At 42.6% G+C, this 27,300-nt stretch overlaps 2 protein-coding genes across 2 annotated transcripts in view; both read left to right on the top strand.

Moving 5' to 3' along the window:
* Positions 1-7,204: 7,204 nt before the first annotated feature.
* On the top strand, positions 7,205-21,419 carry Gm34066 (predicted gene, 34066). Its single transcript, NM_001378419.1, has 6 exons — positions 7,205-7,356; positions 8,944-9,109; positions 17,101-17,151; positions 17,804-17,935; positions 19,018-19,205; positions 20,429-21,419. Exons 4-5 carry the CDS (start codon positions 17,813-17,815, stop codon positions 19,195-19,197), a joined length of 303 nt encoding a protein of 100 aa, NP_001365348.1. The 5' UTR covers positions 7,205-7,356; positions 8,944-9,109; positions 17,101-17,151; positions 17,804-17,812; the 3' UTR covers positions 19,198-19,205; positions 20,429-21,419.
* A 3,545-nt stretch (positions 21,420-24,964) lies between these two features.
* Gtf3c3 (general transcription factor IIIC, polypeptide 3) overlaps positions 24,965-27,300 on the top strand; it is a 43,150-nt gene continuing 40,814 nt past the window's right edge. Inside the window, exons 1-2 of the mRNA NM_001033194.3 lie at positions 24,965-25,178; positions 26,048-26,159. Of these exons, the coding sequence (NP_001028366.1) occupies positions 25,077-25,178; positions 26,048-26,159 (214 nt within the window). The 5' untranslated portion in view covers positions 24,965-25,076. The remainder of the gene's footprint in view (positions 25,179-26,047; positions 26,160-27,300) is intronic.

The raw sequence follows: 27,300 nt of genomic DNA, 5'->3' as shown, positions 1-27,300 counted from the left end.
GGTGGAGTCCGGAGTCCACAGGGAAGTCCTATCTGGTGGCAGCGGGGGTTGGAGGTGGGGAGACTGTCTCTTAGGAAAAGAATCTCTCAGGGGCAGCAAGTGAGGGACAGCAGCAGTTACCTCAGTCCTCAGATTACCCATTTGTCCACGTAATCCTTCATATTCCCTGAAGCACACCACCCCAGGGAAGTGCAATGGAGCCAGAGGATGCCTCTGTGCAGGACTTGCAGGGCCCCATTTGTGACCGTGTCCCTTCCCTCCCTCGGCCATGTCTGCAGCCTGAGAGTTTAAGCAAGTGAAGGACAATTAATGAACCAGTGGCTTTGAAAAACTAGAAGGGGGTGGAGGTTGGTGAGAGAGCTCAGTGGTTAGGGTATTCTAGAGGTCCTGAGTTCAATTCCCAGCAACCACATGGTAGCTCACAATCACCTAGAAAGGGTCTGATGTCCTCTCTGGCATTCAGGTGTGTGTGCAGCCTGAGCACTCATATAGTAAAAAACAAATAAAAATAAAATAAAATTTAACCTAGTGGTAATGTCGAAGGCCTTTAATCCCAGCTCTCAGAGGCAGAGGAAAATGGATCTCTGAGTTTGTCAGCCTTATCTACAGAGGGAGTTTCAGGACAGCCTGGGCTACTCAGAAAACCCACTTCAAAAAAAAAAAAAAAAAACAGAAAGAAAGAGGAGGAAGAAGAAGGGGGGAGAAGGAGGAGGAGAAAAGAAACTGAAAAGAAAAGCTAGAAGAGGGAAGAAAGAGGGAAGAGAGGGAGAAATCAATCAAATGAGGTGAGGCATATGCCAGTCACCTTGATCTGATCATTGCACACTATATGCATGTATTTGATGTTATATCCCTGCCAGTGAAATGAGCCGGTTCAAACCAGATTAGATGATATTAAATGTAGGTTTATTAGGAGTCTGCTCTCCTAGTCTAGTGGGTTCACTAGCCCCAAGGAAGCCTCCATGGGAAGGGAGAGGGGAGAGAAGGGAGAGAGAGACAAAGAGTGAGCTCCAGTGGGGAGTGGGGCACAGGAGGGAGCAAAATTGTTTATATAGAGAAGATCCTCTCGGGGAAGGGCAGCCCAGCCCCTGGGTTGCAAAGTTCAGGATTGGGGACAGGCTAAACCAGGGATGCTGGGAGAACCTGGAGGCCAGGTCTCCTTTGAGATGTAAAATATGAACCTCAGTCTCTTACACGCGTTCGCGACCGGCCAGGAAAGACGCAGCAAACCGGAATCTTCTGCAGCAAAAGCTTTATTGCTTATATCTTCAGGAGCAAGAGAGCAAGAGAGCAAGAGCAAGAGCTCTATTGCTTACATCTTTAGGAGCCAGAGCGCAAGAGAGCAAGAGCAAGAGCTCTATTGCTTACATCTTTAGGAGCCAGAGCGCAAGAGAGCAAGAGAGCAAGAGAGAGAATGGCGAAACCCCATCCCTTTTTAAGGAGAATTATCCTCCGCCTAGGACGTGTCACTCCCTGATTGGCTGCAGCCCATCGGCCGAGTTGTCGTCACGGGGAAGGCAGAGCACATGGAGTGGAGAACTACCCTTGGCACATGCGCAGATTATTTGTTTACCACTTAGAACACAGGATGTCAGCGCCATCTTGCAACGGCGAATGTGAGGGCGGCTCCCTACATCAGTCCCTTGTCCTGGGGTCAGAAACCAAACAGTATTGAAATATCCCAGAGTGCTTCTACAAAATTCGGGCAATTGCCATGCCAATTAAAATTCATTAGATATTTCAAAAATCTTAATAACAAATCAGAAGTTTCCTTTAGATTAAACAGATGTGGAAATTTAAGAGCAGCTCAGCAGGCACTATAAGCAGAAGAACAGAATGCCCCTAGGAGCATCTAAACTCATAGTAAAGTAAGATTAGGATGACATCATCTGTGAGTGAGAGGTCTTGGGGCCTTTCCCACAAGGAGACTGGAGAGACTTTTGAAAGATGAGGACATCTTGGCTCCATGTTCTCCTTGGTTTAAACACTCCCAGGATGCTGTGCATTCAGCCTGACTTGGGAAGGTCTGGCTTTGGGTTTTGTTGTCTTTTTCCCTTGGGACAAAGGCTTACTGGTTCTGTCAGCACTCGGGACTGGGGAGTAGTACAAAGAGACCCATTTGCCCAATTATTCCCCCAGAATAGCCAAAGAAATACTGTCTGAACTTGTCCTCATTTTTTTTTTCTTCTCTGAAAGGACTCTCTTTATCTTATAAAATACGTACTTGGAATTTTGGGGTTCTAATTTTAAGATGGTATTTTTTTTCTCAAATACTTAACGCTACAAGTGGGTTAAAATATATGGCCCATTACAAAATTCTGACTCATGGATGAGATTTTATGCAATTTAGTAGCCTGATGTGGACCCTGCTCTCATCTTTTTGTATTTTAAAAAAATCTGTTTAAAAAGTACAGGTTTGCTCATGCCGCAGCCCAGGCTCACAACAGACTTTTCAGCCAAAGCATTTTGCATTGTAGGTTGAGAAACAGAAGCAGCTCAGCTTGTCCCAAAAGGGGACGGAGGGGTCTCCATCTCTGTAGAGCTGAGGGCAATAGTGTGTCCGAGGTCACCCTCCCTCCCTGCCATCTCTGCACCCCCTGTATTCTTGCACCGTGGGTGCTGTAAAACATTAACAAAAATCCAAATGACTTGAAACAACAGAAATATATTCCCTCCTTTCTAGAGGGGAAATCTGTGATCTGTATCACCAAGCCCAAATGGAGGCCAGGGCAGGACCATGGCCCCAGTCCCATTGGAGACCAGAATAACTTTGCTGTTCAAGCTTCTCGTTGGCTGCTTGCATTCTGGGGCTTGTGGGCTGTGTCACTCAAGTCCTCAAGGCCAACATCAACTCTTTTAAATGTCTGTATTCCTATGAGCTGTTCCTCAGTGTGACTGGAATCTTCCCGTTTCTGTCTTCTGTAAGGACAAATGATCACAGTGATGGCACATCTATATAACTCAGCATAATCTCCCTATGTCTCAATTAACTCATCTCCTCAAAGACATTTTTCATAAGTAAAGTAGCATTTGAAGCATTAGTGTTTAATGTCTTTGGCATTTTTTTAGTCTCTCACACCTCCCAGTACCTCAGAATACTTTGAAATGCAGAACCTAGGAAGCCCAGATTGTTATAGGATATTTGATTTATTGTTATAGGATATTTGATTTATTGTACATAGAAAACCTAATTGTTAGCAAACTACACAAGCTTAGACAGCTGTGTTCTTTAGATACGGTTAGGTTTGTCCTACAGAGATGCAACTTGAGTGTGTCTCTAAATGCCTCCATAGTTTAAGAATGCTAAAGAATTTAAAGTTTCTGACTATTTTAAGTCAAGTTGCTTGGGAGAGGTCCTGTGGTCTTGGCTCTATGATTCAGGCAAAGTCAGCTGGGTGGTCTTGAGCTACCCATCATAAAGGTTAAATGGTTTGGCACGGAGCCCACCTTCCCCAACTATGACTTTGACATTGTTCAGTCTGCCAAGGGTAGGGGAGGAGCTAGAGACTTCTTTTATAGCAATCGGGCCTTTGAGAGCTCTCTATTTTGGCTTGGAAGAGCCTTTATGGAAGGAGCTCCAGGTAAGAGATAGGGAGTTCTCTTTGGGTTTGCAGGAACAACAGAGAAGCAGCTGGCAGGATACAGGTAAATCAGAATTCAAGGAAAGAGAGTTAAGGAGCCATCTTGGGTTTGGAATAGCTGAAGAGAAAAGGAGACTAGCTCAGTAGCATGACACAGAAAGGTTTCTAAAGAGCTAGCAGTTTAATTGTAAAACCAGGCTTGTAAATAGATAGTTTATGTATAGTTAAGAAAATAAAGTTATGTCACCAAGCTAGCAGGTTTTCACCTCACTTTATGCCCCCTGTGTCTTTATTGATATAAATATTAGTTACATTTGAAAGCATAAATATTACACCAGATCTCCAGGATCTAAGGTTTAAATCTCTTCTTCCAGGTCCCCTGAAATCCTGAATCATCCCAGAATCCTTCATGGAATTGTCACTCATTCATTTCTTATCCCTTTGAAACCTGAGGTATACCTTCTTCCAAGCCCATGTGCCTAAGGAAACATTGTTGGATATACATCAGTCTTAAAAACTTAACGTCTCGGGCTGGTGAGATGGCTCAGTGGGTAAGAGTACTGGACTGCTCTTCTGAAGGTCCAGAGTCCAAATCTCAGCAACTACATGGTGGCTCACAACCATCCATAACGAGATCTGACTCTCTTTTCTGGAGTGTCTGAAGACAGCTACAGTGTACTTACATATAATAAATAAATAAATAAATAAATAAATAAATAAATCTTAAACAAACAAACTTCTTTAAAAAAAAACTTAACCTCTCTTTTAATTTCCACTCTGAATGTGTAAAATAAAAGAATATGGTCATTACAGTTGATTGGTGAATGTCTTAGGGTTTTACTGCTGTGAACAGACAGCATGACCAAGGCAACTCTTATGAGGACAACATTTAATTGGGGCTGGCTTACAGGTTCAAAGGGTCAGTTCATTGTCATCAAGGTGGGAACATGACAGCATTCAGATAGGCATGGTGTAGGAGGAGCTGAGAGTTCTGTAGCTTGTTCAGAAGGCAAACAGGAGAAAACTGGTTTCCAGGAAGCTAGGATGAGGCTTAAAGCCCACACCCACAATGATACACTTCCTTCAACAAGGCCACACTTACTCCAAAAAGCCCTACTTCCTAATAGTTCTAATCCCTAAGCAAAGCATATTCAAACCTTCATGGTGAATAATTTTTTTAAATCTTTTTTTTATTGGATATTTTCTTTATTTACATTTCAAATGTTATACCTTTTCCCAGTTTCCCACTTCCTGGAAAACCCCTATTCCATCCTCCCTCCCCCTATGCGGGTGTTCCTCAACCCACCCACTCACTCACACCTCCCCACCCTTGTTCCCCTACACTGGGGCATCTATCTAGCCTTCACTGGATCAAGGACCTTTCCTCCCATTGATGCCTAGCAAGGTCGTCATCTGCTACATATGTGGCTGGAGCCATTTGTACTCCTTGGTTGATGACTTAGTCCCTGGGAACTCAGTGGGGGGTGGGGTCTGGTTGGTTGATGTTGTTCTACCTATGGGGTTGCAAACCCCTTCAACTCCTTCAGTCCTTTCTCTAACTCCTCTATTGGAGACCATGTGCTCAGTCCAATGGTTGGCTGTGAGCATCTGCCTCTGTATTTATAAGGCTCTGGCAAGGCCTCTCAAGAGACAGCCATATCAGGCTGCTTTCAGCATGCAGTTCTTGGCATCCACAATACTGTCTGGGTTTGGTAACTGTATATGGGATGAATCCCCAGGTGGGACAGTCTCTGGATAGCCTTTCCTTCCGTCTCTGTCTACACTTTATCTTGATATTTGCTCCTGTGAGTATTTTGTAAACTCAGGGCTGAAATCAACCAAATAGAAACAAAAAGAACTATATAAAGAATCAACGAAACCAGGATCTGATTCTTTGAAAAAAAATCAACAAGATAGATAAACCCTAAGGCCAGACTAACTAGAGGGCACAGGGGCAGTATCCAAATTAATAAAATCAGAAATGAAAAGGGAAAGATAACAATGGAAACCGTGGAAATTCAAAAAAAATCATCAGATCCTACACAACAAAACTGGAAAATCTGGAAAAAGTGAATAATTTTCTAGACACATACCAGGTGCCAAAGTTAAAACAGATCATATAAACCATCTAAACAGTCCCATATCCCTAAAGAAATAGAAGCAGTCATTAATAGTCTCCCAACCAAAAACAGCCCAATACCAGATGGGTTTAGTGGAGAATTCTATCAGACCTTTAAAGAAGACCTAATACCAATTCTCTTTAAACTATTCCACAAAATAGAAACAGAAGGAACACTACCCAATTCATTCTATGAAGCCACAATTGTACTTATACCTAAACCATACAAAGACCAAACAAAGAAAGAGAACTTCAGACCAGTCTCCTTATAAACAGTGATGCAAAAATACTCAATAAAATTTTTGCCAACTGAATCCAAGAACACATCAAAATGATCATTCACCACAATCAAGTAGGCTTCATCCCAGAGATGCAGGAATGGTTCAATATATGGAAATCCATCAACATAATCCACTACATAAGCAAACTCAAAGAAAAAAGCCACATGATCATTTCATTGGATGTTGGAAAAAGCATTTGACAAAATTCAATATCCCTTCAAGTTAAAAAACTTGGAAAGATCAGGAATTCAAGGCCCAAACCTAAACATAGTAAAAGCAATATACAGCAAACCTGTAGTCAACATCAAACTAAATGGAGAGAAACTTGAAGTAATTCTACTAAAATCAGGGACTAGACAAGGCTGCCCACTCTCTCCCTATCTATTCAATATAGTACTTGAATTTCTAGTTAGAGCAATTAGACAACAAAAGAAGGTTAAAGGGATCCAAATTGGAAAGGAAGAAGTCAAAATATCACTATTTGCAGATGATATGATCATATACATAAGTGACCCCCAAAATTCCAACAGAGAACTTCTAAAACTGATGAACAACTTCAGCAAAGTGGCTGGATCCAAAATTAACTCAAACAAATCGGTAGCCTCCCTCTACTCAAAGGATAAACAGGCTGCGAAACAAATTAGGGAAAAGACACCCTTCACAATAGTCACAGTGAACAAATTAACAATGCTATGTGACACGGCCACCCAGTAGATGGCACACGGGAAGGTTATGCTCAATTCTTGCCATGCTCCTTATTTTACATCAGAAGGACAGGGCATTCTTTCAGTTCAGTGGTAAGCCAGAAATTAGTTTAAAGGGCCCATAGAAGAAAAAATCCCAGCTGCTCTCCACAGTCCTCATAAAGGGCCAGAGAAACAATTCTCAATTGCTTTTTAGGTTCCATGAGCGTTTTATGGTGGATGCTTCATACAGCACCAGCAGCTTCCATATGCTGGGAAAAGACAAGAAAAGGACCACATTGTACCTGCAAGAAGGGAGCGCAAGCTGTGCCAAGAATGGCTATCCTGGGCAGCTCTAATGTCACTTCACTTAGACTTTGGCAGGCCCATGTTATGATCGGGTGGCTGACATTTTATTCCCCTCCTGTATCATGGCAGACAATCAGCTCTGCAACTGTTAAGTAACAGTGACTTTGAACACATTTTGCATTATGAGTTGGCCCTGGTCCTATGGGGACAGTGGATGAAAGGTTGTAGCTTAAGAGTAATTTGTTTCTGTGGCAAGCAGAGGAAGCCCTGTGTGAGCATGTAAGGAGTAGATGAATTCTGAGTGCATGTGTGTTGTTGGCATGTTTCACCATGTCAAGGATTTCCGTGTGTCCAACTCATGGAATCTCGAAAGCATCCCTCAGGTAAAGATCAGAGGCTGGAAAAGCTTCCCTCTGGACCACATCTGAATGCTGAGAGTGCATGTGGTAACTATCAACCACAGCTTCTCCTCGGGGGTGGCTGTAGCCTGAGACTTCACCCTTCCAGAGAAGTATAGTATATTATTAATTAAGCCCACCTCCTTGTTAGGCCATATACTATAAGCCTACCTCCTTACTCAGCCGTACAATAAAATGCCTCCTCCTCAATCCAGGCATCTAAATAAACACGCTGAGGTTTGGGCTGCAGCTTGTGGCCTCCATCACACTCAGCACAGCCTACTGGATCCCTGCCTTCTGGGTGTGTGTGAGCGCCTGTACTTCATTCTCTCATTGGCCCACTCAGGTTTCTAGAACAAAGCCATGCTGGACAGAATGCGGTATTTCAGTCTAAAGTTGACAAGGGATGGACTGTGCTGGTCATTGTTATAAGTTTGTCAGGGTATAGAGCCACCACGGAATAAAACTCTTGCCGTATCCATGTGGGAATTTCTAGATTAGGCTAATGGAAGTTGGAAGACCTACCTTAAGTGTGGGTAGTGTCATCCCAGGGGCTGGCTTCCTAGATTGAATCAAGTGTGATCTGAGCACAGCATTCACCACTCTGCTTCTGGCTGGATACCATGTGTCCAGCTGCCTCAAACCCCTACACCATGATGGGCTGCAGAACTGTGAGGCAAAACCAACTCTTCCTTCTTTGCATTCCTTTAATCAGATATTGTCACAGCAACATATAACATGACCAATAGGCATGGTCTGTCTCCTCATTCACTCAGGTTCCTCATCAGCTGTGTCTTAGGTTTCCAGGATTGGCTCACATTGGCCCACAGAGATAAACAATTGTCACATACTTTGCACAAAAGAGGCTCGTTTTTCTCTTCTTTATAATATGCAAATTTAAAGCCTTATGGCCCCAGCTTGTTTCTGCTACATGACTGAGTCTGCTGTCTTTTATTAGTTTTTAAACAAAACTAATGGCATAAAACAATGGAGCAGGTGCTGCTCACACACTCAGAGAACTCTGAAGGCCAGCTCCATGTGGTCACAGATACTCAGAGTTGTTACTGGTAAAAGGGACAAATACTGTGGAAGTTTGGGTGAGAATGACCCATACAGGTTCCTATGTTTGAATGCTTGGCCACCAGTTGGTGGAACTCTTTGGAAAGGTTTAGGATCTTTGGCCTTATTTTCAAACCTTTGAGCCCAGTGGTACTGGCTGGTTTTGTGTGTCAACTTGACACAGGCTGAAGTTATCACCGAGAAAGGAGCTTCAGTTGAGGAAATGAGATCCAACTGTAAGGCATTTTCTCAATTAGTGATCAAGGGAGGAGGGCCCATTGTGGGTGGTGCTATCCCTGGGCTGGTAGTCCTGGGTTCTATAAGAAAGAAAGTTGAGCAAGCCAGGGGAAGCAAGCCAGTAACATCCCTCCATGGCCTCTGCATCAGCTCCTGCTTCCTGACCTGCTTGAGTTCCAGTCCTGACTTCCTTTGGTGATGAACAGCAATGTGGAAGAGTAAGCTGAATAAACCCTTTCCTCCCCAACTTGCTTCTTGGTCATTATGTTTGTGCAGGAACAGAAACCCTGATTAAGACACCAGCTTTGCTCGCTCCCTCTGCCTGCAGCTTTCTCTTGATCTGCAACTTGTGGATAAGATGTGAGTTCTCAACTACTTCTCTAGCACCATGCCTGCCTACCTGCTGAAGTGATCTTCACCACAATGATAACCCTCTGAAACTGTAAGCAAGCCCATTATTAAATGCTTATTTATTTATTATTTTTAGTGTAAGTTGCCTTGGTTATGGTGTTCTTTCATAGCAATAGAACAGTGCCTAAGACAAACCGTATTGTTAACCATTCTTTGTTCTCTGTCTCTGTCTCTGTATGTGTGCGTGCATGTGTGCGTGTTCACGCCCATGTTTGGTCAAGCAAGAGCAAATGCACACATGTGAATGTCAGAGGTTGACATCAGGTTTTTTCCTTTGGTTGCTGATTGCTGTCCCCCTTATTTATTAAGTTAGGGTGTAACCATATAGGTTTTTCTATGCCTGCCACAGTTCTTAAATAATGACATGAAATATAATAGCTTATATTTATTTACAGTGTATTTTGACCTTAACCTAGCTCGCTCCCCATCTAACTCTTAACTTATAATAATCCATTTATACTATTCTATGTCTGTCATGCGGTTGGTTACTTTACCTCAGTTTTATTTATCCAGGTCCCCCCACATCTTGGTGGTAAATCTCCCAAGTCTGACTCTGTCCCCTAATTCTCCTCTTTCTGCTGGAGGTCCCACCTGACTATCCTGCCTTTTGATATAGGCCATAGGCTTTTAACTTTAACCAAGCACGAGGTGCCGTAGGCAGGTGAGGAAGGACAGAGACACATCTTCACACAGTGTACAAAACCATCATTGTAACTATCTAGTTTTCAACCCCATCGGAGACCCGGGAAGAGTAAATATTACCTGTGTAAACGGGAAGTGCTGAGCAAGCAGCTTCCAGAGCTGGAAATAACAGAGGTTGTTGGCTACCTGAACAGTCACACAAGATTTCTCTGTCTCTGGTAGTGCAGTAAATATTTAAAAGTCACTCTTATGCTTCTGGTGGGTGAATGTGCATCTGTGCACCGGCCAAGAGCTCTGGATTCACAAATGAAAGACAACCACAGGCAACTTTTATATTTTAATTTGCCTTAGCTAGCTCAGTGGTTGGGCAACTTCCAAACCTCCCCATGGCTAGCACACACTCCCCTCCTGTATTCCTGAGTTAACACTTTCTAAATCTATATTTTATCTTTGCTGCCCTGTTTCCTTCTGGGCAGCCCTCCCATGGGGCTGCTTTCCCTTTGTACCTTTATTTTGGCTGTCTCACCCTCCTGCTCCTTCACAGTGTGGTCCGTCCTATGCCCCTCTAATAGCAGACTCCTTTCTTCTCCCTCTCTTGCATTTTCTCTCCAGGAATCCTCAAAGTCCCGCCTCTGTCCCCCTGCCCAGCCATTGGCTGCTGACTCTTTATAGACCAGCCAAAAAGCCAACTATTGGCAGGGACCCTCAGTGGACATGCAAGCATATGAGCACGAATCAAATCCCCAACACACTGGCCTTCTGGCAGACTTCCTGTGAAGCAGGAATATTGAAGGATTTGTCTACCTAGTCTTGGCAAATACTTGGCAGTACAAAAACACTCCAACATCAGGGTCTCTCACTGAACCTGATTGGCTAGCCAGAATGCACCAGAATTCTCATTTCTCTCTCCACTGTTGTGATTACAGACACGTGAGATCATAACCAACTTTTTATGTAGGCTCTGGGAATCTAAACTCGGGTCCTTAAGCGTGTACAATAAGTGCTTTACCCAACGGGACTGCTTACCCATCTTTGACTGCACACTTCTATACTAGTGAGACAATCCAATTTCAGTGGTCTGTGGATCATCCCTCAGTTTAGGATTAGGGCCATCCCTCAAGGGTAGTTTGAATGAGAATGCTCGAATAGGTTCTTATGTTAGAACACTTGGCCCCCAGTTGGTGGGATTGTTTGGGAAGGATTAAGAGGTGTGGCCTTGGAGGGGGTATGTCATGAGGGGTGGACTTTAAGGTTTAAAAAAACATTTCCAGTGGCTCTTTCTTGCTCATGCTCATGTCTTAAGATCTGAGCAGTCAGCGTTTGCTCCAATGCCTGCCTGCCTGCTGTCATGCTCCCTACTCTGTTGGTCATAGACCCACCCTCTAAAACTATAAGGCCTAATAAATTATTTCTTCTATAAGTTGCTTATGGTCCATCTCCTTTCTCTTTTCCCGTGCATCTCAGTTACTATTGCCCCCTTCCTGTTTGTTTTGTTTGTTTGTTTGTTTGTTTTGTTTTTTGTTTTTTTGTTTTGTTTTGTTTTGGTTTGGTTTGGTTTGTCGAGACAGGGTTTCTCTATAGCCCTGGCTGTCCTGGAACTCACTTTGTAGACCAGGCTGGCCTTGAACTCAGAAATCAGTCTGCCTCTGTCTCCCAAGTGCTGGGATTAAAGGTGTGCGCCACCACGCCTTCTCTTTTCCTTTCTTATCTTTATTCCATCTTCAGTGATATCTGCCCACTGCCACATGAGAAACAGCTATCACCACAAGTAGAAGACTGTTTGCTTATCTGATTAGCCATGAACAAACTTACTCTTATTTTCAAAGTCGTCACCATCACCAAGGAAGCATTGAAAACAACAGTCTTTCCTTTCCTTACTCAAACCAAACAAGGATTCAACTCTATGTCCCTGCTCATGACAATTAAATAGCTGTGTCAGCACCTTTTCCACTTCTGATAGAGACAATGTAGAACTAAAACAATTACACAGTTGAGCAGGGTTGTACCTCAGCTGGGAGGATGTTCGCCTAGCATATTCCAGGTTTTGGGTTCAGTCTCTAGTACTACACAAACTGAGCAAGGCAGCTCATGTCAATAATCTCAGCACTTGGCAGGTAGAGACAGGAGGATCAGAAGGCCAAGGTTACCCTCAATGAAATTAGGAGTTCAAGGCTATCCTGTGATACACTGCCTTAAAAATTATGTGTCTACTTATATCAAACACATATGAGAGGAAACAAAAAAGCAACTTGAATATGAAAGAGCTTAGCTTGACTCACAGTTTGAGGGTAACGCTATTGTGTCAAAGAAGCCCTGGCGGTGGGAACTTGAAAATGCTGTTTACATTGCAACCACAGTCAGGAAGCAGGTAGCATCAATTGCCAGTACCTCGGTAACTTTCTCCTTTTGCTTCAGTTCAGAATCCCAGACCATGGGCCTGGTATTGCTCACATTTCTGGTGGGTCATCCTCCTTCAGCCTGATCTAGATAGTTTCACACAAACACACCCAGAGGTGTATCATCTCTTCACTGTAGAATTGAGAATAGATAGCAACCTTCATGCCTAGCATAGATCATTTAAAAATTCCTGTCTGCCTGTCTTCTTTAATGTTGTGTCTTCTTTGATGTTGTCCTTACTCAGGACTTTTTTCTCTCACCCTTACCTTGTCATGTTCAAATTTTTCAAATAATTAATTTCAAAATTCATACCAACAAAGTTATTGGACTTCTTTTAAGTGCGTTTGAGTGCGCTGTTTTCTCAATATTTAAGAAATATCATCAAAGAATTGCATCCACACACATCTGAGTAGAAAAGTACCTTTTGCCTATAGTGTCCCAAATGCTACTTTTACAAACACTCTTTAATGAAAAGACAAATGGAATCCTTTAGATCAGAAGCAAACGTTGAAAAACTTTCTCTCTCTCCCCATCAACTAAATAATTCTAAAATATCCATTAGTCAGTACTGATATATTCAGAGGGAAAAAATTCCATCATCAACGGTACTTAAAATGTTAAGAAAGACACCAGGTGTGTTACCTGCGTCTCCAGCTCTCCTGGAGGCTGAAGCAGATATTGATCCCAGAACCTGAGCTACAAAACAGGACCTGGCATCAAAATAAGGATTAGAAACTTTTAAGGGCCTGAAGGCACGAGAAAGAAGCAGGCCCTGTCCCTGTGAGGGGCCCTGAGTTCCGTTTCCAGAGCTGCCAAATAAACTAGACACAAGCTGTCCTGGCTGTGCTTGCTACCTCAGCGGCTCCGGAGACCTGGTCCCAGGAGCCAGGGCTGGGCTTGCCCTGTGTGCTCCAGGCCCTGGGTGTGAGTGCTGGCACCACTTAACTAGTTAAAAGGAGGAAAACATTACAGAACACAGGATAAAATTTAAACTGGTTTCTATTAATATATAATTTAAGAACCAGGAAAACTGTGTCAATGAGTTACACTACCATATAGCTCCAGTTTTACTCCAAGAAGCTGTCAATATTTCGTAAACAGGAAGGTCTTAGGGTGAACGCCTCATGATGAACCAAATCATCTCTCAGCTGAGGTGTGCGGTGCTCAGTATGATGTAAGGCTGGGGGTAGAATGGAGGATAGGTGAATTCTCATAGACTTGGACCAAAATGAGAAACTACTTAGACCAGTGGCTGTGGGAACCTACCTGGTTTCTTCAGTTAGCCTTTTCTATTTGAAAAGCTCCATGTCTGTGCACTGGGCTAAATTCTGTCAGCACTAGATAGCAGCAGAGGTGACTACACTACAGGAAACGGAAACGGTTTATACTTTCAATCTTCCTTCTAGCCCTTTGCCATTCTTGACTATGGAACAGAAAATTTAATGGGTAAAACAAAAACTGTTATTCGGGTTTAAAAAATATATTCTATCTTATTGGTATATTCTTTTAGGAAGCAACTCACAATTATCACTAAAATATGATAACATTTAATATAAAGGTTTAAAGATTTTATTCTTCTCTCATACCATCCATCCCAACTACAGTTTCTCCTCCTTCCACCCCTCCCAGCTACATCTTACTTCTCCCCTTCCCCACATCCCCTCCTCTGTTTCCCTTCAGGAAAGAGCAGGCTTCCCAGGAATATCAGCTGATCACTGCATAACAAGACACAATAAGACTAGGCACAAACCCTCATATGAATGCTGGGCTGGGCAACCCAGTAGGGAGAAAAGACACCCCAATTCCCACTGTTAGGAGTCCCACAAAGACACCAAGCTTAGATAAAATATATGCAGAGGACCTAGTGCAGACCCCTGAGGCTCCAGGATTACTTCAGTCTCTGTGAACCCCTGTGATTCTTGCTTAGTTGATTTTGTGGGCCATATTGTCCTGGTGTCCTCGACCCCCTCTGGCTTCTACAGTTTGTTCCCCTCTTCCATGGGATTCCCTGGGCTCTGAGGGGAGAGACCTGATTGAGCTCTCCAGTTTGGACTATCTCTGGCTAATGTTTCTTAACTGTTTGCAGGGAAAATCTCTATACAATTTCAAGTAATCTTTTTTTGTTCTTGCCTTACCTTAATTAATGATACAGAAATTTAACAGAATTATGACATATTTAATAAATTTATTCAGATCTTGAAACATTTAAGTAATGGAAACTGTGCCTTTGTAAAACCCAAGAATGTTAATCTTTGTTTTTGTTTACTGCTTTAAATAATTCATGAACTATCGGGTCTTCAGTATCATTAGGAGCTTTAGTTCAAAATCCTGGAATTATAATGCAGGAACAACATGAAGAAATTTTGGGATGTTTATTTACTCCCAGAACCACTGACACTTAAACATTTTGTATTTAAATCTCATATTAAAAATAAGAACGATAATCTCAGCCCTTGAGAGGCAGGAGGATTTGGGGTTCAAGTTCAACCTGGGATATACAGTGAGTCTGTGCAAACTGAACTGTCAGCGTGTCCCCTTGAATCCAGTCAGCATATTTACTCCTTTCTCTTTCCCCAAGAGCTTGCCGTCCTTGCTGCATTCTCTTCTCCTCTGCCCCACTTCCTTCAAGTCTCTCACTTCACCTACCAGTGCAACTCTGATGTCCCCAGACTTTTTCAGTGCTCCCTTTCTTTCCCCAGCAAGTCCCTTTCTGAAACACCCTGCTCCCTGCTCCCCTCGCGCCTCCAAGGTCTCTGTAAAATCCTGTATGAGGTAATGTTACATACTCTCAATTTCACATTCTAGGCCCCTTGGTCCTCTCATTACTAGAACTTCTGTGACAGTCAGGTCAATTTCTACATCAGCCACCACTTTCATTTCCTTTTGTGACTGACCACACTCTGGGCTCCAGATTGGCATATCCATTCGTATGCTGTTCCTTGCTGCTAGATCTCAAGATCTCCTCAACTCAACTTGGAACTCCTGACTTCACTCCTTCATGCAAGTTACTGGTGTCTCCAGGAATGGCATCGTAAAAGCACACAGCTGCACAATCCACAGACTCCTGGATTGGTTTGAAAACCCCCTTTCCCTTAGCCCTGTTCCCTCACATTGTTACCTCTCAGATACCACTCAGATCCACCAGCCCGAGCTCATGCTACCTTACCCACCATTTTCTGCGTGTACTACCGTAGCTACTTAGCTGACTTCACACACCCCTCTTCCCCCTGCAGCCAGAAGTGCTCTCTCTCTCTCTCTCTCTCTCTCTCTCTCTCTCTCTCTGTCAGTCTGATTAAGCTGTTTGGATGTTTGAAACTCTCAGTCACTTAACATTTCTGCATGCTCCGACTGCCTTCTCCCCACTCCATCCCTATCCAGGTACCCACTCTGGTTTCTCTCTGGCCTGCTATTTTCAGCTACTTAAATGTGTTACCTCTTCCCTCAGCACAGAGACTCAGCTTGCTTGACAGCTGTTTCCTCTGCCTCCTGAGGTTGCCTAGGTAACTCATAATCTATTGACTAGATATAAGGTCGCTTTCTCACACAAGCCTTCCCTGACCCCTGAAAATGAGTCACATCCCCAATTCTACACTTTCTCTCTGTGGAAATTCTTATTATCAGCTGGGTGTGGTGCTATAAATCCTCAATCCCAGGACTCCAGAGACTGAGGGAAAAAAGATCCCAAATTCAAGGACAGCCTGACTTTGTCTCAAAAATCCAAAGGGCTGGGCATGTAGCTCAGTGGTAGGGTTATGTACAGGTCCTGGATTCAACTGACAGCATCGTGAAAAAAAGTCACCACTAAACAGTGTACAGAATAACGGTGGGATAAATGTTGTCTTCTGTCCATCTTTGGCCTTTGGGGGCAAATGTAGTGCAGTGCCTCACACATAGCAAGAACTCGGGAAGATTGATCTAGGTGCACTGTAGTTACTGCACACACCAGACTGAAGTGAAAAGTTTGAGGCTAGCCTGGACTACATAGTGGATTTTGTTTTTGGAAAATAAAAAGAAGGAGAAAAGAAAAAGTTATTTGCTGATTGAACAAAACATGACAAAGGAATGTCATATTTAGTCGTCCATGGTCAAGGTGGCAAAACGATTGCCAGGGTTTTGTTTGTTTGAGACAGGGTCTCGTCTCAAATTCAGAATGTAACCTACGCTGTTCCTCAGCGGCTGACCATGCTATCTCTACCTTCCAAGTACTGAGATTGCAGGCATGCACCACCGTGACGACCAGTGGTTCTACTTTACAGTTCAGCTCGCCTGCCTTCTCAACAACGAGCTTATCCTGAATTTCATTCTGAATCATCAGAACCAAAGCAAACTCTCAAACCACTGAATCCGGTTTCTCCACCTTACCATTTTCTTCGGGTGGTACTTACTTAGCAAGGGGATGCTGTAGATATAGTCATTTTTTTTTTATTTTTTTCTGTGAAGTCTATGCTATCTGGTTGCTTCATTTCCGAATGGGCTATTATGGTAAACCATGCCACTATTTCTAAGAAGAGATACCATGTGTAGGTCAAAAAGAGCAATTTTGTCTTTTGCAATAGAGATTCTTGTTAAAAAAAATGCTGTTAATTTGAAAACTAATATATCTCAAAGTACATCTTATTAGGTGACATCATCATCATGATACTCCTAGTCTAAACATGAAAAAGAGAGAGCCGCTTTTCTGTGTGGAAGTGGCTCATGTGTTTTTAAAACTCACATAATATGGCCAGTGGTTCATGAAGCAGGCGATGCTCTTAAAAGATAAATAGGTTATCCTTGAAGATGTTGGGAGATCTGCTGCTCAAGGGTCTTTGTGCCATAGATGAAAACGGAATCATTATTTTTGAACTGCCTCTGCTCACGTCAGTGACTCCCTGTAGCAGCCTGTCCACTGGCTATAAGAGCCTGAACATCCTTGGCAGATCGTAGGCAGGGCCAGGCAAAGCCAAACTCCTGGTAAGCTTTATCACCTTTTCTGTGTTTCAGCTTCCATGTCACAACTAGAGTTGGAAAATTATCTCAACTTATGCTGTTGTGGTATGTGTATGTCTGTCTGGGATGGGTATATGTATATGTTGGGAGCATTTCTCAGTTTAGGATACTTTAAGTATTCTTTTTGTTGTTTTAAATTCTCCTCCCTCTCCTTTTCTTCTTCCTCCTCCTCTTTATCCCCTTCCTCACCTCCTTGCCCTCTTTCTTCTCTTCCCCTCTTTCTGCAACTGTTTTTCCTTCTCCCTTTCTGTAGTACCGGGATTGAACCTAGGGCTTTGTGAATGCTAAACAGTCACTCTCCCACAGAGGTATACTCTCAGCTGAAGTATTTCTCTACCACTTCATTCCTACTAAAAAGGTCTGCTGACTTAAGACACAGGTCATTTAAGATTGTGTTTTTATTTTGAAGCTTGAATTATTTTGGAGACTACAAAGTGTATATTTTTTTTCAAAGAAGCAAATGGTATACTTAGACTTTCTAGATATAGTCACAATTGTTTTGCTCAGCATCGTATAGGGCTTCCATCATTGTGAAGTGCTTTAAGCTAATCCACTAGATTCGGGGAGCCTCATTTGCACCTAAAAATGGTCATAAAATTTAGGTGAACCAATATCCTATTTTTTTTTCATGATCTTTCTATATCCATGTTCTGTTTCTTCTCTCTGACTGTCTTGGTGACCATTGTTCCCTCTTTAGTACAGCACCATGTCCCAAGTACACCTCCTGCTGCTCTTGGCTGCCCTGGTACTGACCAGCCATGTACACGGAGCCACACTGAGGAATGAAGACACGTGGAAGCCTCTGAGCAACCCCAGAAACCGAGAACTGGTAAGAACATACCCAGGAGCACTGGCTGAGGGGTGCAGAGGAGGCAGCCAAAGGCTGGGAAGAGATTCTCATCAGGACAGGACTAGACTTTGCTCTCCTGGTGGCTGGCATCCTAATATTTCTCTAGCCAACTTACATTTGTTTCTATGTGTTGAAACAAGTTTATATTAGAAGTGAGTTTATACAGACACAGCAGATTGCATTTGTAAGTGAACTTATATTTACACTAATTTAGAGCATTGTTTTTTTTTTTTTTAATATACATGCAACCATGAAAATGGTATTGGAACTTAGCTTGGTTATAGAGAGCTTGTCTAACATGCAGAGGGACCTGGGTTTGGACCCTTAGAAAAAAGGGGAGGGGGAGAGGAAGAGATGGAGAGAGGGGAGAGGGAGGAGGGGGCAGGAGAGGCATATATTGAACAGATGCTAAAACAGATTATCCCACAACAGCCTTTGCAATAATCATTTGCAGAAGGTGCAAGTTGACCCTGCCACAGTTATCAGTTTCAAGCAAACAGATATCTAAAAAATAGAACTCAAAAGATAAGTAAAATACTCTTTTAAAAGTATGCCTAGATCAGCAAGCATGTTGACATGCCTATTTGAATGTAGTTTTTCTAAAGAGAGCTAAACCAATACAAGCTTAAAGCAATCCCGTCGTTAGCACTCTGCACAGCTTCCAAACCTGCTCATGTGCTGAAGGCTATGTGGAAACTGAGGCAGAACAGCAACTGGAGTCTCCTCAAGCAGAGGGGAAATGGAGCTGATTGCTGTGGAGTCTGGTTTCATCTCTGACTGTGGCGCTCAGGAATGATTCACTGTGGGTCTCTGCCTGAAGTGCGACTTCGTAATGTATATCTTCCCTGGCTTGCAACTCAAAGGGCTGAATTGTCTGGTGAGAACCAACAAGTCAGAAAGCAGGCAGGGTGGGGAAGAAGTGGACCAGTCTAGATTGTCAACTTTCTGCTCCCCAGTTTAGTGTTTAAGTCACAGGAAGAAGAGAAGGGAAATGCAGACTGGGCTCTGAGCATTTGGATTCTTCATTTACATAAGGCCTTGAACATTTTCCTTGTCTCTAGTTTTTCAGAAGCCTCCAGGCCTACTTTAAGGGCAGAGGACTTGATCTTGGGAACCTTCCAAATACCTTCTTCCTGAATGAGGACCCCAGACCTCTCTCTTTCGGGTCTGAGCATATTGCTTCTGCATTTGCAGACTACGAAGAGCAGAAAAACTCCCTCCGTAATTCCTACAAAGGCTGAAAGCCCAGGTAAAGGCTGTCCCTTCAGTCCCAAGCACACAGCTCAAGCAATAGAGATTTTGAAAAGATTTCTTAGAATTAAGTCCTCAGTTATGATTGTGCTCGTCACTATTAAATATTTAAATTTGGCTCGGGCATTTCATAGTCCGTTTTTTAAAAGAAACCATAGTAATGATATTGAAGAACTGCTTTCTAGAGAAAAGTACCTTAAAATCACAAAATTGTCACTCTTAGGAAAATTTTTAAATTAATGAAATACCACATACTCTTATTTATATTTTTTTCCAGACCTTGTCCTATAGTTTAAGTTATATGGAAAATTATATGTAAAGAAACATGTTAAACTGATCACTTAGAATAAATGGGAAGGTTAAATGACTGCTAGTTCTTTTGGGGGGAAAAAGGGTTGTGCATGTCTTTCACCTTGAACTTTCTCACCTAGAAAAACAATATTAGCAAAGATGACATTTTCCTTATAGGGAAACATTTAAGATGTATTTATAGTTAAGATTTAAATTTCTTTTTATTTTTTTGCATTTTTATGAAATCGATGGGTATGGTTTTAGAAGCAGCAGGTATGTTACATCAAAAACATTATGATTCTGACTTGTTTAGTTGAACAATAAAGGCATGGGATTATAATCAAATCGTTCATTTTCCCACTCTTCCAAAGAGACATGGATTTCTTGTGAGTTAGCAGCCATTGTTCTGTACTGCTTTTGTGAAAAGCTTTCCATTATTAATTTTCTTAAATGTGATGACAGAAAGTGATGATTATTCGAAAAAGGTGGAATTTTATTCTAGAAAGGTGGAATATGTGCTAGAATGCTGCTCTAAAGTGAGAAAATAAAACAGAACAGGGGCACCAAGGAGCTTCCCTGACTTTTTCATGCAGAGGCTCTAGGGTGTGACGCGAGACAAAGATCATGATTGTAATGCGCATGCTCGGTGGGATGCGGCTACACCACTTCCCTATGGTTTTCTGGCTCATAGGAAACCTCAGAGAAACAAGATAAATACTTGCACAAGGAAGAATCTAAGGGCAGGAGACAAAGCATTCAGAAAGAACTCAGCTTCATAGAGGAAACAGCTTCTGGTGTAGGGTGTTTCTGAACAATGAGCGCTTTGGTTATTTCTGGTGGGTTTTTTTTTGGGGGGTGGGGGTGGGTGTCTTCGTGTTCTCAAATGTTCTTTATTGCCCTGCACTGCAATGCTCTCTTGCTTTTTTTCAGATGACCATGTTAAAGCTGCAGTAGAGCTTTCCAAGAGAAAATTCAACCAGTGCTGAAGTCTCGTGTGTGTTTTCCCTTCCATATTAGTCAGTTTATACTTATTTTGCTCTGCATTCCCAGATTTTACGTGTAAACAGCTGAACCTTTGGAACACATGATACTGACATGTATATTTCAGTATTTTTCTCTTTTATGACCGTAACTATTGAGTGGGAGGTTGCATGTATTTGAAGGAGTTACAAAAATACCACAGGTGAAATGAAATGATAATTTTCCTAATTAGATATTTTATTGAAGATCGTCCTTTATATTCATTATCTATTATCGAGCAACACTTTTATTTAAACAAGATACGTTTACTTGTTACTATAGTATATTGTATGGAATAATAGAGATTCTGACCTGTTTGCTACAGTGTATCATATGTAATAGGGATTCAGGCTTAGGATTTGTTTTTCCTCTTTTTCTCCTAAAAAGATAATGCAGCCCTACATTTAGCATGTACTACTGAAATCTCCCCTGCTAGTCTTGTACTGAATGAGGGCAGTGGATACCCACAAAGAGTTGAACTAGAAAACAAAGAGATTCTAGTTGCTTCAAGGTCTCTGGGAGATGCTTGTATGCTGTGTTCAAAGGTAAAACATTGTCCCATGTCAAATATCCCAGCTTAACACCAATCTTACCTTAAATACAAGTCACCCAACAAGGAACAGTAGCAAAGGGTGAAGTCCCCACTCTTCCAACAAAGCCACTCTCTTTGTCATAGCTCATACCAAGCCCTTCCAATTCCCATAATTTCATTTGACTTAGCTACATTTTCTGTTTATATTTTTACAAATATTGGCAATGTTTTCTCTGTGATTCAAACAAGAAACATTGTACTAAAATTCACACAGCACTGTTGTGGTATTATAAGTCAAATCAGCTTACTGTAGATTTTTGTAGAGTCAAGTTGATGCTGAATATGAAGAATAAAATACTTGTGTGAGAAGCTCTGCATTTGGCTTAGTGTGTTTTATTGCAGGCAGACACATAGGTACCTGTCTCTGGAGGGCTGGTTGGTGTCTGTGAGCAGAAACCATTATGTGATTCCTTTGCTGTTCTCTAGAACCTAGCACAATGTCTGTCATGGAGCAAATGTTCAATTGAATACTTGTCAAATTCAAGTGTATCTTCCATCCTTCACACAATGCTAAACATAAACTAAAGCAAAAGACACTTTAGTTAACAAGATTGTTATCTACCATTCAAAAATATTAGTAATTGTGAATGAGATAGTCCTAGTTGATGTAACAGCTTATTCAGGTAGATGGCTGGGTGAGAGGTTCCTCACTACCATGGAGTTCCTAAGTGGAGCTAGAGACTTGTTTTTTTCTTTCTCAGCATTGCTTCTAATCTAGGTGAGTGTTTATTAATTTCAAAGTCTTTGAAACTTACGGGTACCCATGGGGGACTTTTAGCTACAAGCTTGTAAGTCACAGGGCAGAGGTATGTTTCCTTTGGCTTAAAAATTTCTCCCCAGGGTATCTGTGAGTCTCATACTGGTTTAGTTTCATAAATGTATGGTCCTGGCAGTGCGAGAAGGCTGTTTTCACAAGATATGACTGTTTGTACACTTGTTCCTCAGACACTGCAGTTTGAACATCCTTCAACTCCACTCTATCATTTTGCTAACCAGAACCTCTCCACACACATTTCTAAAGCCCACGGGGAAGAGAACAAGTGCGCAGGAGGCTCAGAGTTGAAGTGTTTCCTCTAATGGAAGCAAATGTACTTTAAGAGCCACAGACTGTCAAGAGTCCCTTGGTGCTGCTCTATATAGGTCTTCGGCAGCCTTCCCACCCTTTGAACCTTGTCAGTGAGAATTCTATTTCCAAGATGTGGCCTGTTGTCCTGTGTTCTGAATCTAGTGCAGCCAAGGGTTTCTGAGAGCACTGAGATTTTATTCTACTTCTATTCTATTCTATTCTATTCTACCCTTCTAAATTTTCATCAGTCCTTGCAGGCCATGAGATTCCAGATCAGAGACAACTGTCCACTGACTCAGGTGTGGCAGGAAACATGACTCATACTCCCACTGGGTTCTCAGTCATGATTTACTGAAGGAGGCATTCGAACATGGACCCACGGGTGTTGGACACTCTCCTCTTATTATGAGATTGCCAGGGGAAACAGATCCAACAGGCCTTAGAGGGAAATAGTATCTTTATTATAGAGATTAGAAAACAAATCTAGGCCAGCTGCCCACCCATTGAACCCTGTGCTCAAGAGGAAGAGGCAGGTGACTCTCTGAAAGTTCAAGACCAGCCTGGTTTACATAGTAAGTTCCAGGGCAGTCAGGATGGGAGAGAGAGAGAGAGAGAGAGAGAGAGAGAGAGAGAGAGAGAGAGAGAGAGAGAGAGAGAGAGAGAGAGAAACCCTATCTCAAAAAAGAAAAGAGAAGTCATGCTTCCTTGTCCTATAATGAGAAATCTGCTTTCATGTTTTTTGATTTACAAAGATGAAATTCAGGAGAAAAGGACTCGCAAGCTTCCAGAAGAACTTTCTAGAAGAGTGAGAGACTCATGGAAAAATGGTTGCCCCAGGAGCATCACAAGTCTTCCTGAACAGAGTCACCTCTCTGTACTCTTTTAATTCAGTTGTCATGGCATAAGTTAGATCTTCTGCTTCCTTAGCCTTTCCATGTTGAGACTCAAAAATTAGTCTGAAAGACCAAAATGTTTCTTCTTAGTATTTTCATCATTGCTGTATCAATTTGGCTTCATCTCAAGGTAATATGGCTGTCTGACTCACCAATGGACGAATCATTGCAAGGAACTAGAAAATGAAGAACCCCTTAAAATTTAAGACATTCTGCTGTATTCTGACCTAAGAAAGAAAAGAAAAAGAACCCCCCCCAAAAACCCCCAAATTCCTCCCATGTCTGGGAGATGATCTTTAGCAGAACATATCTCCTCCCACCCCTGTTCACAAACCCCTTTCTCTTTACTTTGTATCTGCATCTGTTGGCTTGTTATTCTCATTTTCCCAGGAGCCAACAGTAACAGAAACCAGCCTAAACATTTGGGTCTCAGCAGAGTGTTTTCCTTTCCAGATAGCCATACTCACTTTCTCTTTCCCGCTTTGAGTGAGTCTGGAAACAGACATAGAGTCTTCCGCACAGTTCCCCAACTCCCTGAAGACTTCAGGGGAGTAATCCTCATAGTTGTTTCTGGGGATAACATCAACACACTCCGTCTGCTCATGTATGTTTTCACGCCTGTGTAAGATCCCTCCTCAGGAGAAACGCAGTGACTGAGATAGTTTTCTGCTATCTGGTAGTCCTGCTCTTGCAGGTCTTGACCTCTGATTCTGCAACCCTGCTACAGATCTCCTTAGCTTGGATTATCATAAAGATGATCAAAGATAGACTCTCGTCTTTGGACCCAGGACTATGCTGAGCTCAACTTTGCCCAAAGTTCCAAAGGCTCTTGTAGTTTCATCTAACTTTACTCACAAATGTGTTTTGAATACATGTTATTAGGTTAGTCAGGTTTATAATAATGACACATAAACTAATGTCTTTGATGTTTATAGGTAATGTCTCTAGAAAAAGAAATAGTTATAATACAAGATAAAATGCAAATCACAAGAGCTCCTAGGAGTTGAAAATAATCTCTCTCTCTCTCTCTCTCCCTCTCTCTCTCTCTCTCTCTCTCTCTCACTCACTCACTTTGACCCCTCTCTTCCATCTCTCTCCCCTCAAGTCCCACCTCAAGTCTTTCCACTTCAGGTGTTGCCCTTTTTCATGTTACAAGTGTTCTATTACCCTCCCCACACCTCTCCCTTTTTTTCCTCTCATAGGTTCCTAAGGATTATTTTGAGAGATGTATGTAACAGATATACAGTAGACGCCCTATGGGAAGAGTTAGAATCCCTTTAAAAGTTTGAGAGCAGCCGAGCGTGGTGGGGCACGCCTTTAATCCCAGCACTCGGGAGGCAGAGGCAGGCGGATTTCTGAGTTCGAGGCCAGCCTGGTCTACAAAGTGAGTTCCAGGACAGCCAGGGCTACACAGAGAAACCCTGTCTCGAAAAACAAAAAACAAAACAAAACAACAACAAAAAAGTTTATGAATACTTGGGACATAAAAGTTGATTGACATTAGAGATAGAAACCCAGGCAAACGCTCTGCCACTGTGCTGCATCCCCAGATCAAAAGTCTCCTGTAGAGATGGTTCAGTGGTTAAGAACACTGACTGCTCTTCCGGAGGTCCTAAGTACAATTCCCAGCAACCACATTGTGGCTCACAGCCATCTGTAATGGGATCTGATGCCTTCTTCTGGTGTGTCTGAAGACAGTGTACTCCTATACATAAAATAAGCAAGCAAGCAAACAAACAAACTAATACATACATCTTTAAAAAAAAAAAAGGCTCCTCTAGCTGGTAGTTTAAGGGAGTCTGGCGCTTGAAAGATGCATTTGGACACTCCCTTGCCTGTGGGAAGAGGCCTGGGGCCTAGAGCGCAGGCGGAACCAGAGTGCGCGGCCGCGGCGCAGGCCGGGAAGGTTTCTAGGGCGGACGCTGGTCCGGTCTCTCCTAGGCGTCCTACAGAGCCTGGGAGTGCTGCAGCTTCCCTGGCCCGCTGCGCAGCGTCGGCCCTGCAGACATGTCGGGGTTCAGCCCGGAACTTATCGACTACCTGGAAGGGAAAATCTCCTTTGAAGAGTTCGAAAGGCGGAGAGAAGAGAGAAAAACCCGAGAGAAGAAAGTGAGCCGCTGGGCCCCCGGTGCTCCTCGGTCTTGTTTTCCCCGAAACCGAGTCGTGGGTTGCCCAGGGTGGGCCCGGGATCCAGCAGCTTTCACCTCTTCCAAAATTTCCGATTTTCACTCCCACCCGAGTACTCAGAGCCTCTAAAGACATCTCCCCACCCGAAAGCCAGCCTTGGTGGGCGCTAACCTCCCCCGACCCCCTAATACCTGTTAAGTCGATGAGCCAGACAGGGTGATCTGATTAGTTCTAAACCTATCTTGCAACTAGGTTGTGACGGTGGTGGGAACCAGGCCTTTTGTTTTTGTGGTCTGTATAGGGGTCTTGGGGATCAAACTTCAGGGCCTCCAGCCTGCTGGACAAAGCTCCCCATCGCAAAGCTACATGCACCCCTGGTGCGCCTATTTTTGAGGAGTCTCCGTGTAATTTTTTTTCTTAGACATAAAAGTAAACCTAACTAACCAGATAGTGAGGATATCTGTTACTTTTTCAAATTTTAATAAAGATCTGAACTTTAAATAGTTTCTCATTTGTTTGAAGGCCAAGGGACCAACATAAAGATCTCTTGACCCTTTTGAAGTTAGCTAATGATTTCTTTCTTGACTCATAGACTTCTATGAACCCTATGGTTTATTTAAAGTCTTAGATTGATGACATTAAAATATTTAAAATCATTCCACTTGTATTTGCAAATGACTTACATAAACTAAAGACTTAAGTACATTGGAACACTTTGAAACTATTCAAATTTAGATTCCACGTATCATAGGGGAGGGTCAACTTTTATAAAGATAAGGCAAATGCCCTATTCAAGGCTGAGAGAATTAAATCTGAATTAGTTTTTGGAACTGTTTAATTCCCAATCACAGAGTGTTCAGGAAAAAGGAAAATCATCACCCAAAGAAAACCCAGATGACTCCGAAGTTCCATCCTCATCAGGAATTGACTCTGCCAAATCCCAGGACAAAGACGCCAATGAAGGTATGTTACTGCTGGCTTTAAATGAGCACTTAAGTAAAATGATTTGATAAAAACACTATTTGCTTTTTACTTTTTATTGCTTTTATGTTTATTGTAATAACATTCTATTTTTGTTTGTTGGTTTGTTTTTCATGACAGGCTTTTTCTGTGTAGCCCTGGCTGTCCTGGAACTCACTCTGTAGACCAGGCTGGCCTCGAACTCAGAAATTCTGCCTCTGCCTCCCAAGTGCTGGGATTAAAGGTGTGTGCCACCACTGCCTGGCTCAGTATTCTATTTTTATCACCTGGTTTATCAGTGTTTGCTACAAAGTAGCATAATATTTATTTTTTTAAAAAAAAAATCATTGTACAAGCATAATGGTTGTTTAGGGTTTCTTTATTTTCATTTTCTAAATTGGCCTTCTCTCTTTTTTTTTTAGATTTATTTATTTATTTTATGTATATGAGTACACTATAGCTGTACAGATGGTTGTGAGCCTTCATGTGGTTGTTGGGAATTGAATTTTAGGACCTCTGCTAGCTCTGGTTGGCCCCGTGGCCCAAAGACTTATATATTATTATATATAAGTACAGTGTAGCTGACTTCAGATGCGCCAGAAGAGGGCGTCAGGTCTCATTACGGGTGGTTGTGAGCCACCATGTGGTTGCTGGGATTTGAACACAGGACCTTTGGAAGAACAGTCAGTGCTCTTACCTGCTGAGCCATCAGTGGGTTGGCCTTTTCAATGGGATACTTCTTCCAAGCTGTACCAAGTTATTCTACTATACAGACTTAGCTAGGTGGATGGGGCTTCACACACATCATAGGTCTCATTCTAGCAGACAGACTGATGCTTTTAGTCAAGATATACACTAGAGGCACCTAGGAAGGATCTTTTGGGCAGTAGGCATGTCTGTGGGGCATTTTCTTGATTGCTGTGGGAGGGCCCAGTAGTCCAGCCTACTGTGGGTGTTGCCACTTCTGGCCAGGTGGTCCTTGGTTGTCTAAGGAAACAGTCCTAGCAAACTTTGGAAACCAAGCCAGTGAGCAATGTTCCTCCATAGTCTCGGCTCCAGTTCCTACCTCCAGCTTCCTGCCTTGAGCTCTTGCCTTGGCTTCCCTGGCTGATGGACTGTAACCTTTAACCTAAATATGCCTTTT

Source organism: Mus musculus, chromosome 1 (genome assembly GCF_000001635.26).
Source record: "Mus musculus strain C57BL/6J chromosome 1, GRCm38.p6 C57BL/6J".
NCBI classification, from domain to species: domain Eukaryota; kingdom Metazoa; phylum Chordata; class Mammalia; order Rodentia; family Muridae; genus Mus; species Mus musculus.
This window is presented reverse-complemented; position numbering and strand designations above follow the sequence as displayed.

Excerpts from the sequence above, each read along its gene's own strand:
- Gm34066 (NM_001378419.1), top strand. The coding sequence starts at position 17,813 with ATGTCCCAAGTACACCTCCTGCTGCTCTTGGCTGCCCTGGTACTGACC. Across the intron at positions 17,936-19,017 it reads ACCCCAGAAACCGAGAACTG|TTTTTCAGAAGCCTCCAGGC; the intron begins GTAAGAACATAC and ends CCTTGTCTCTAG.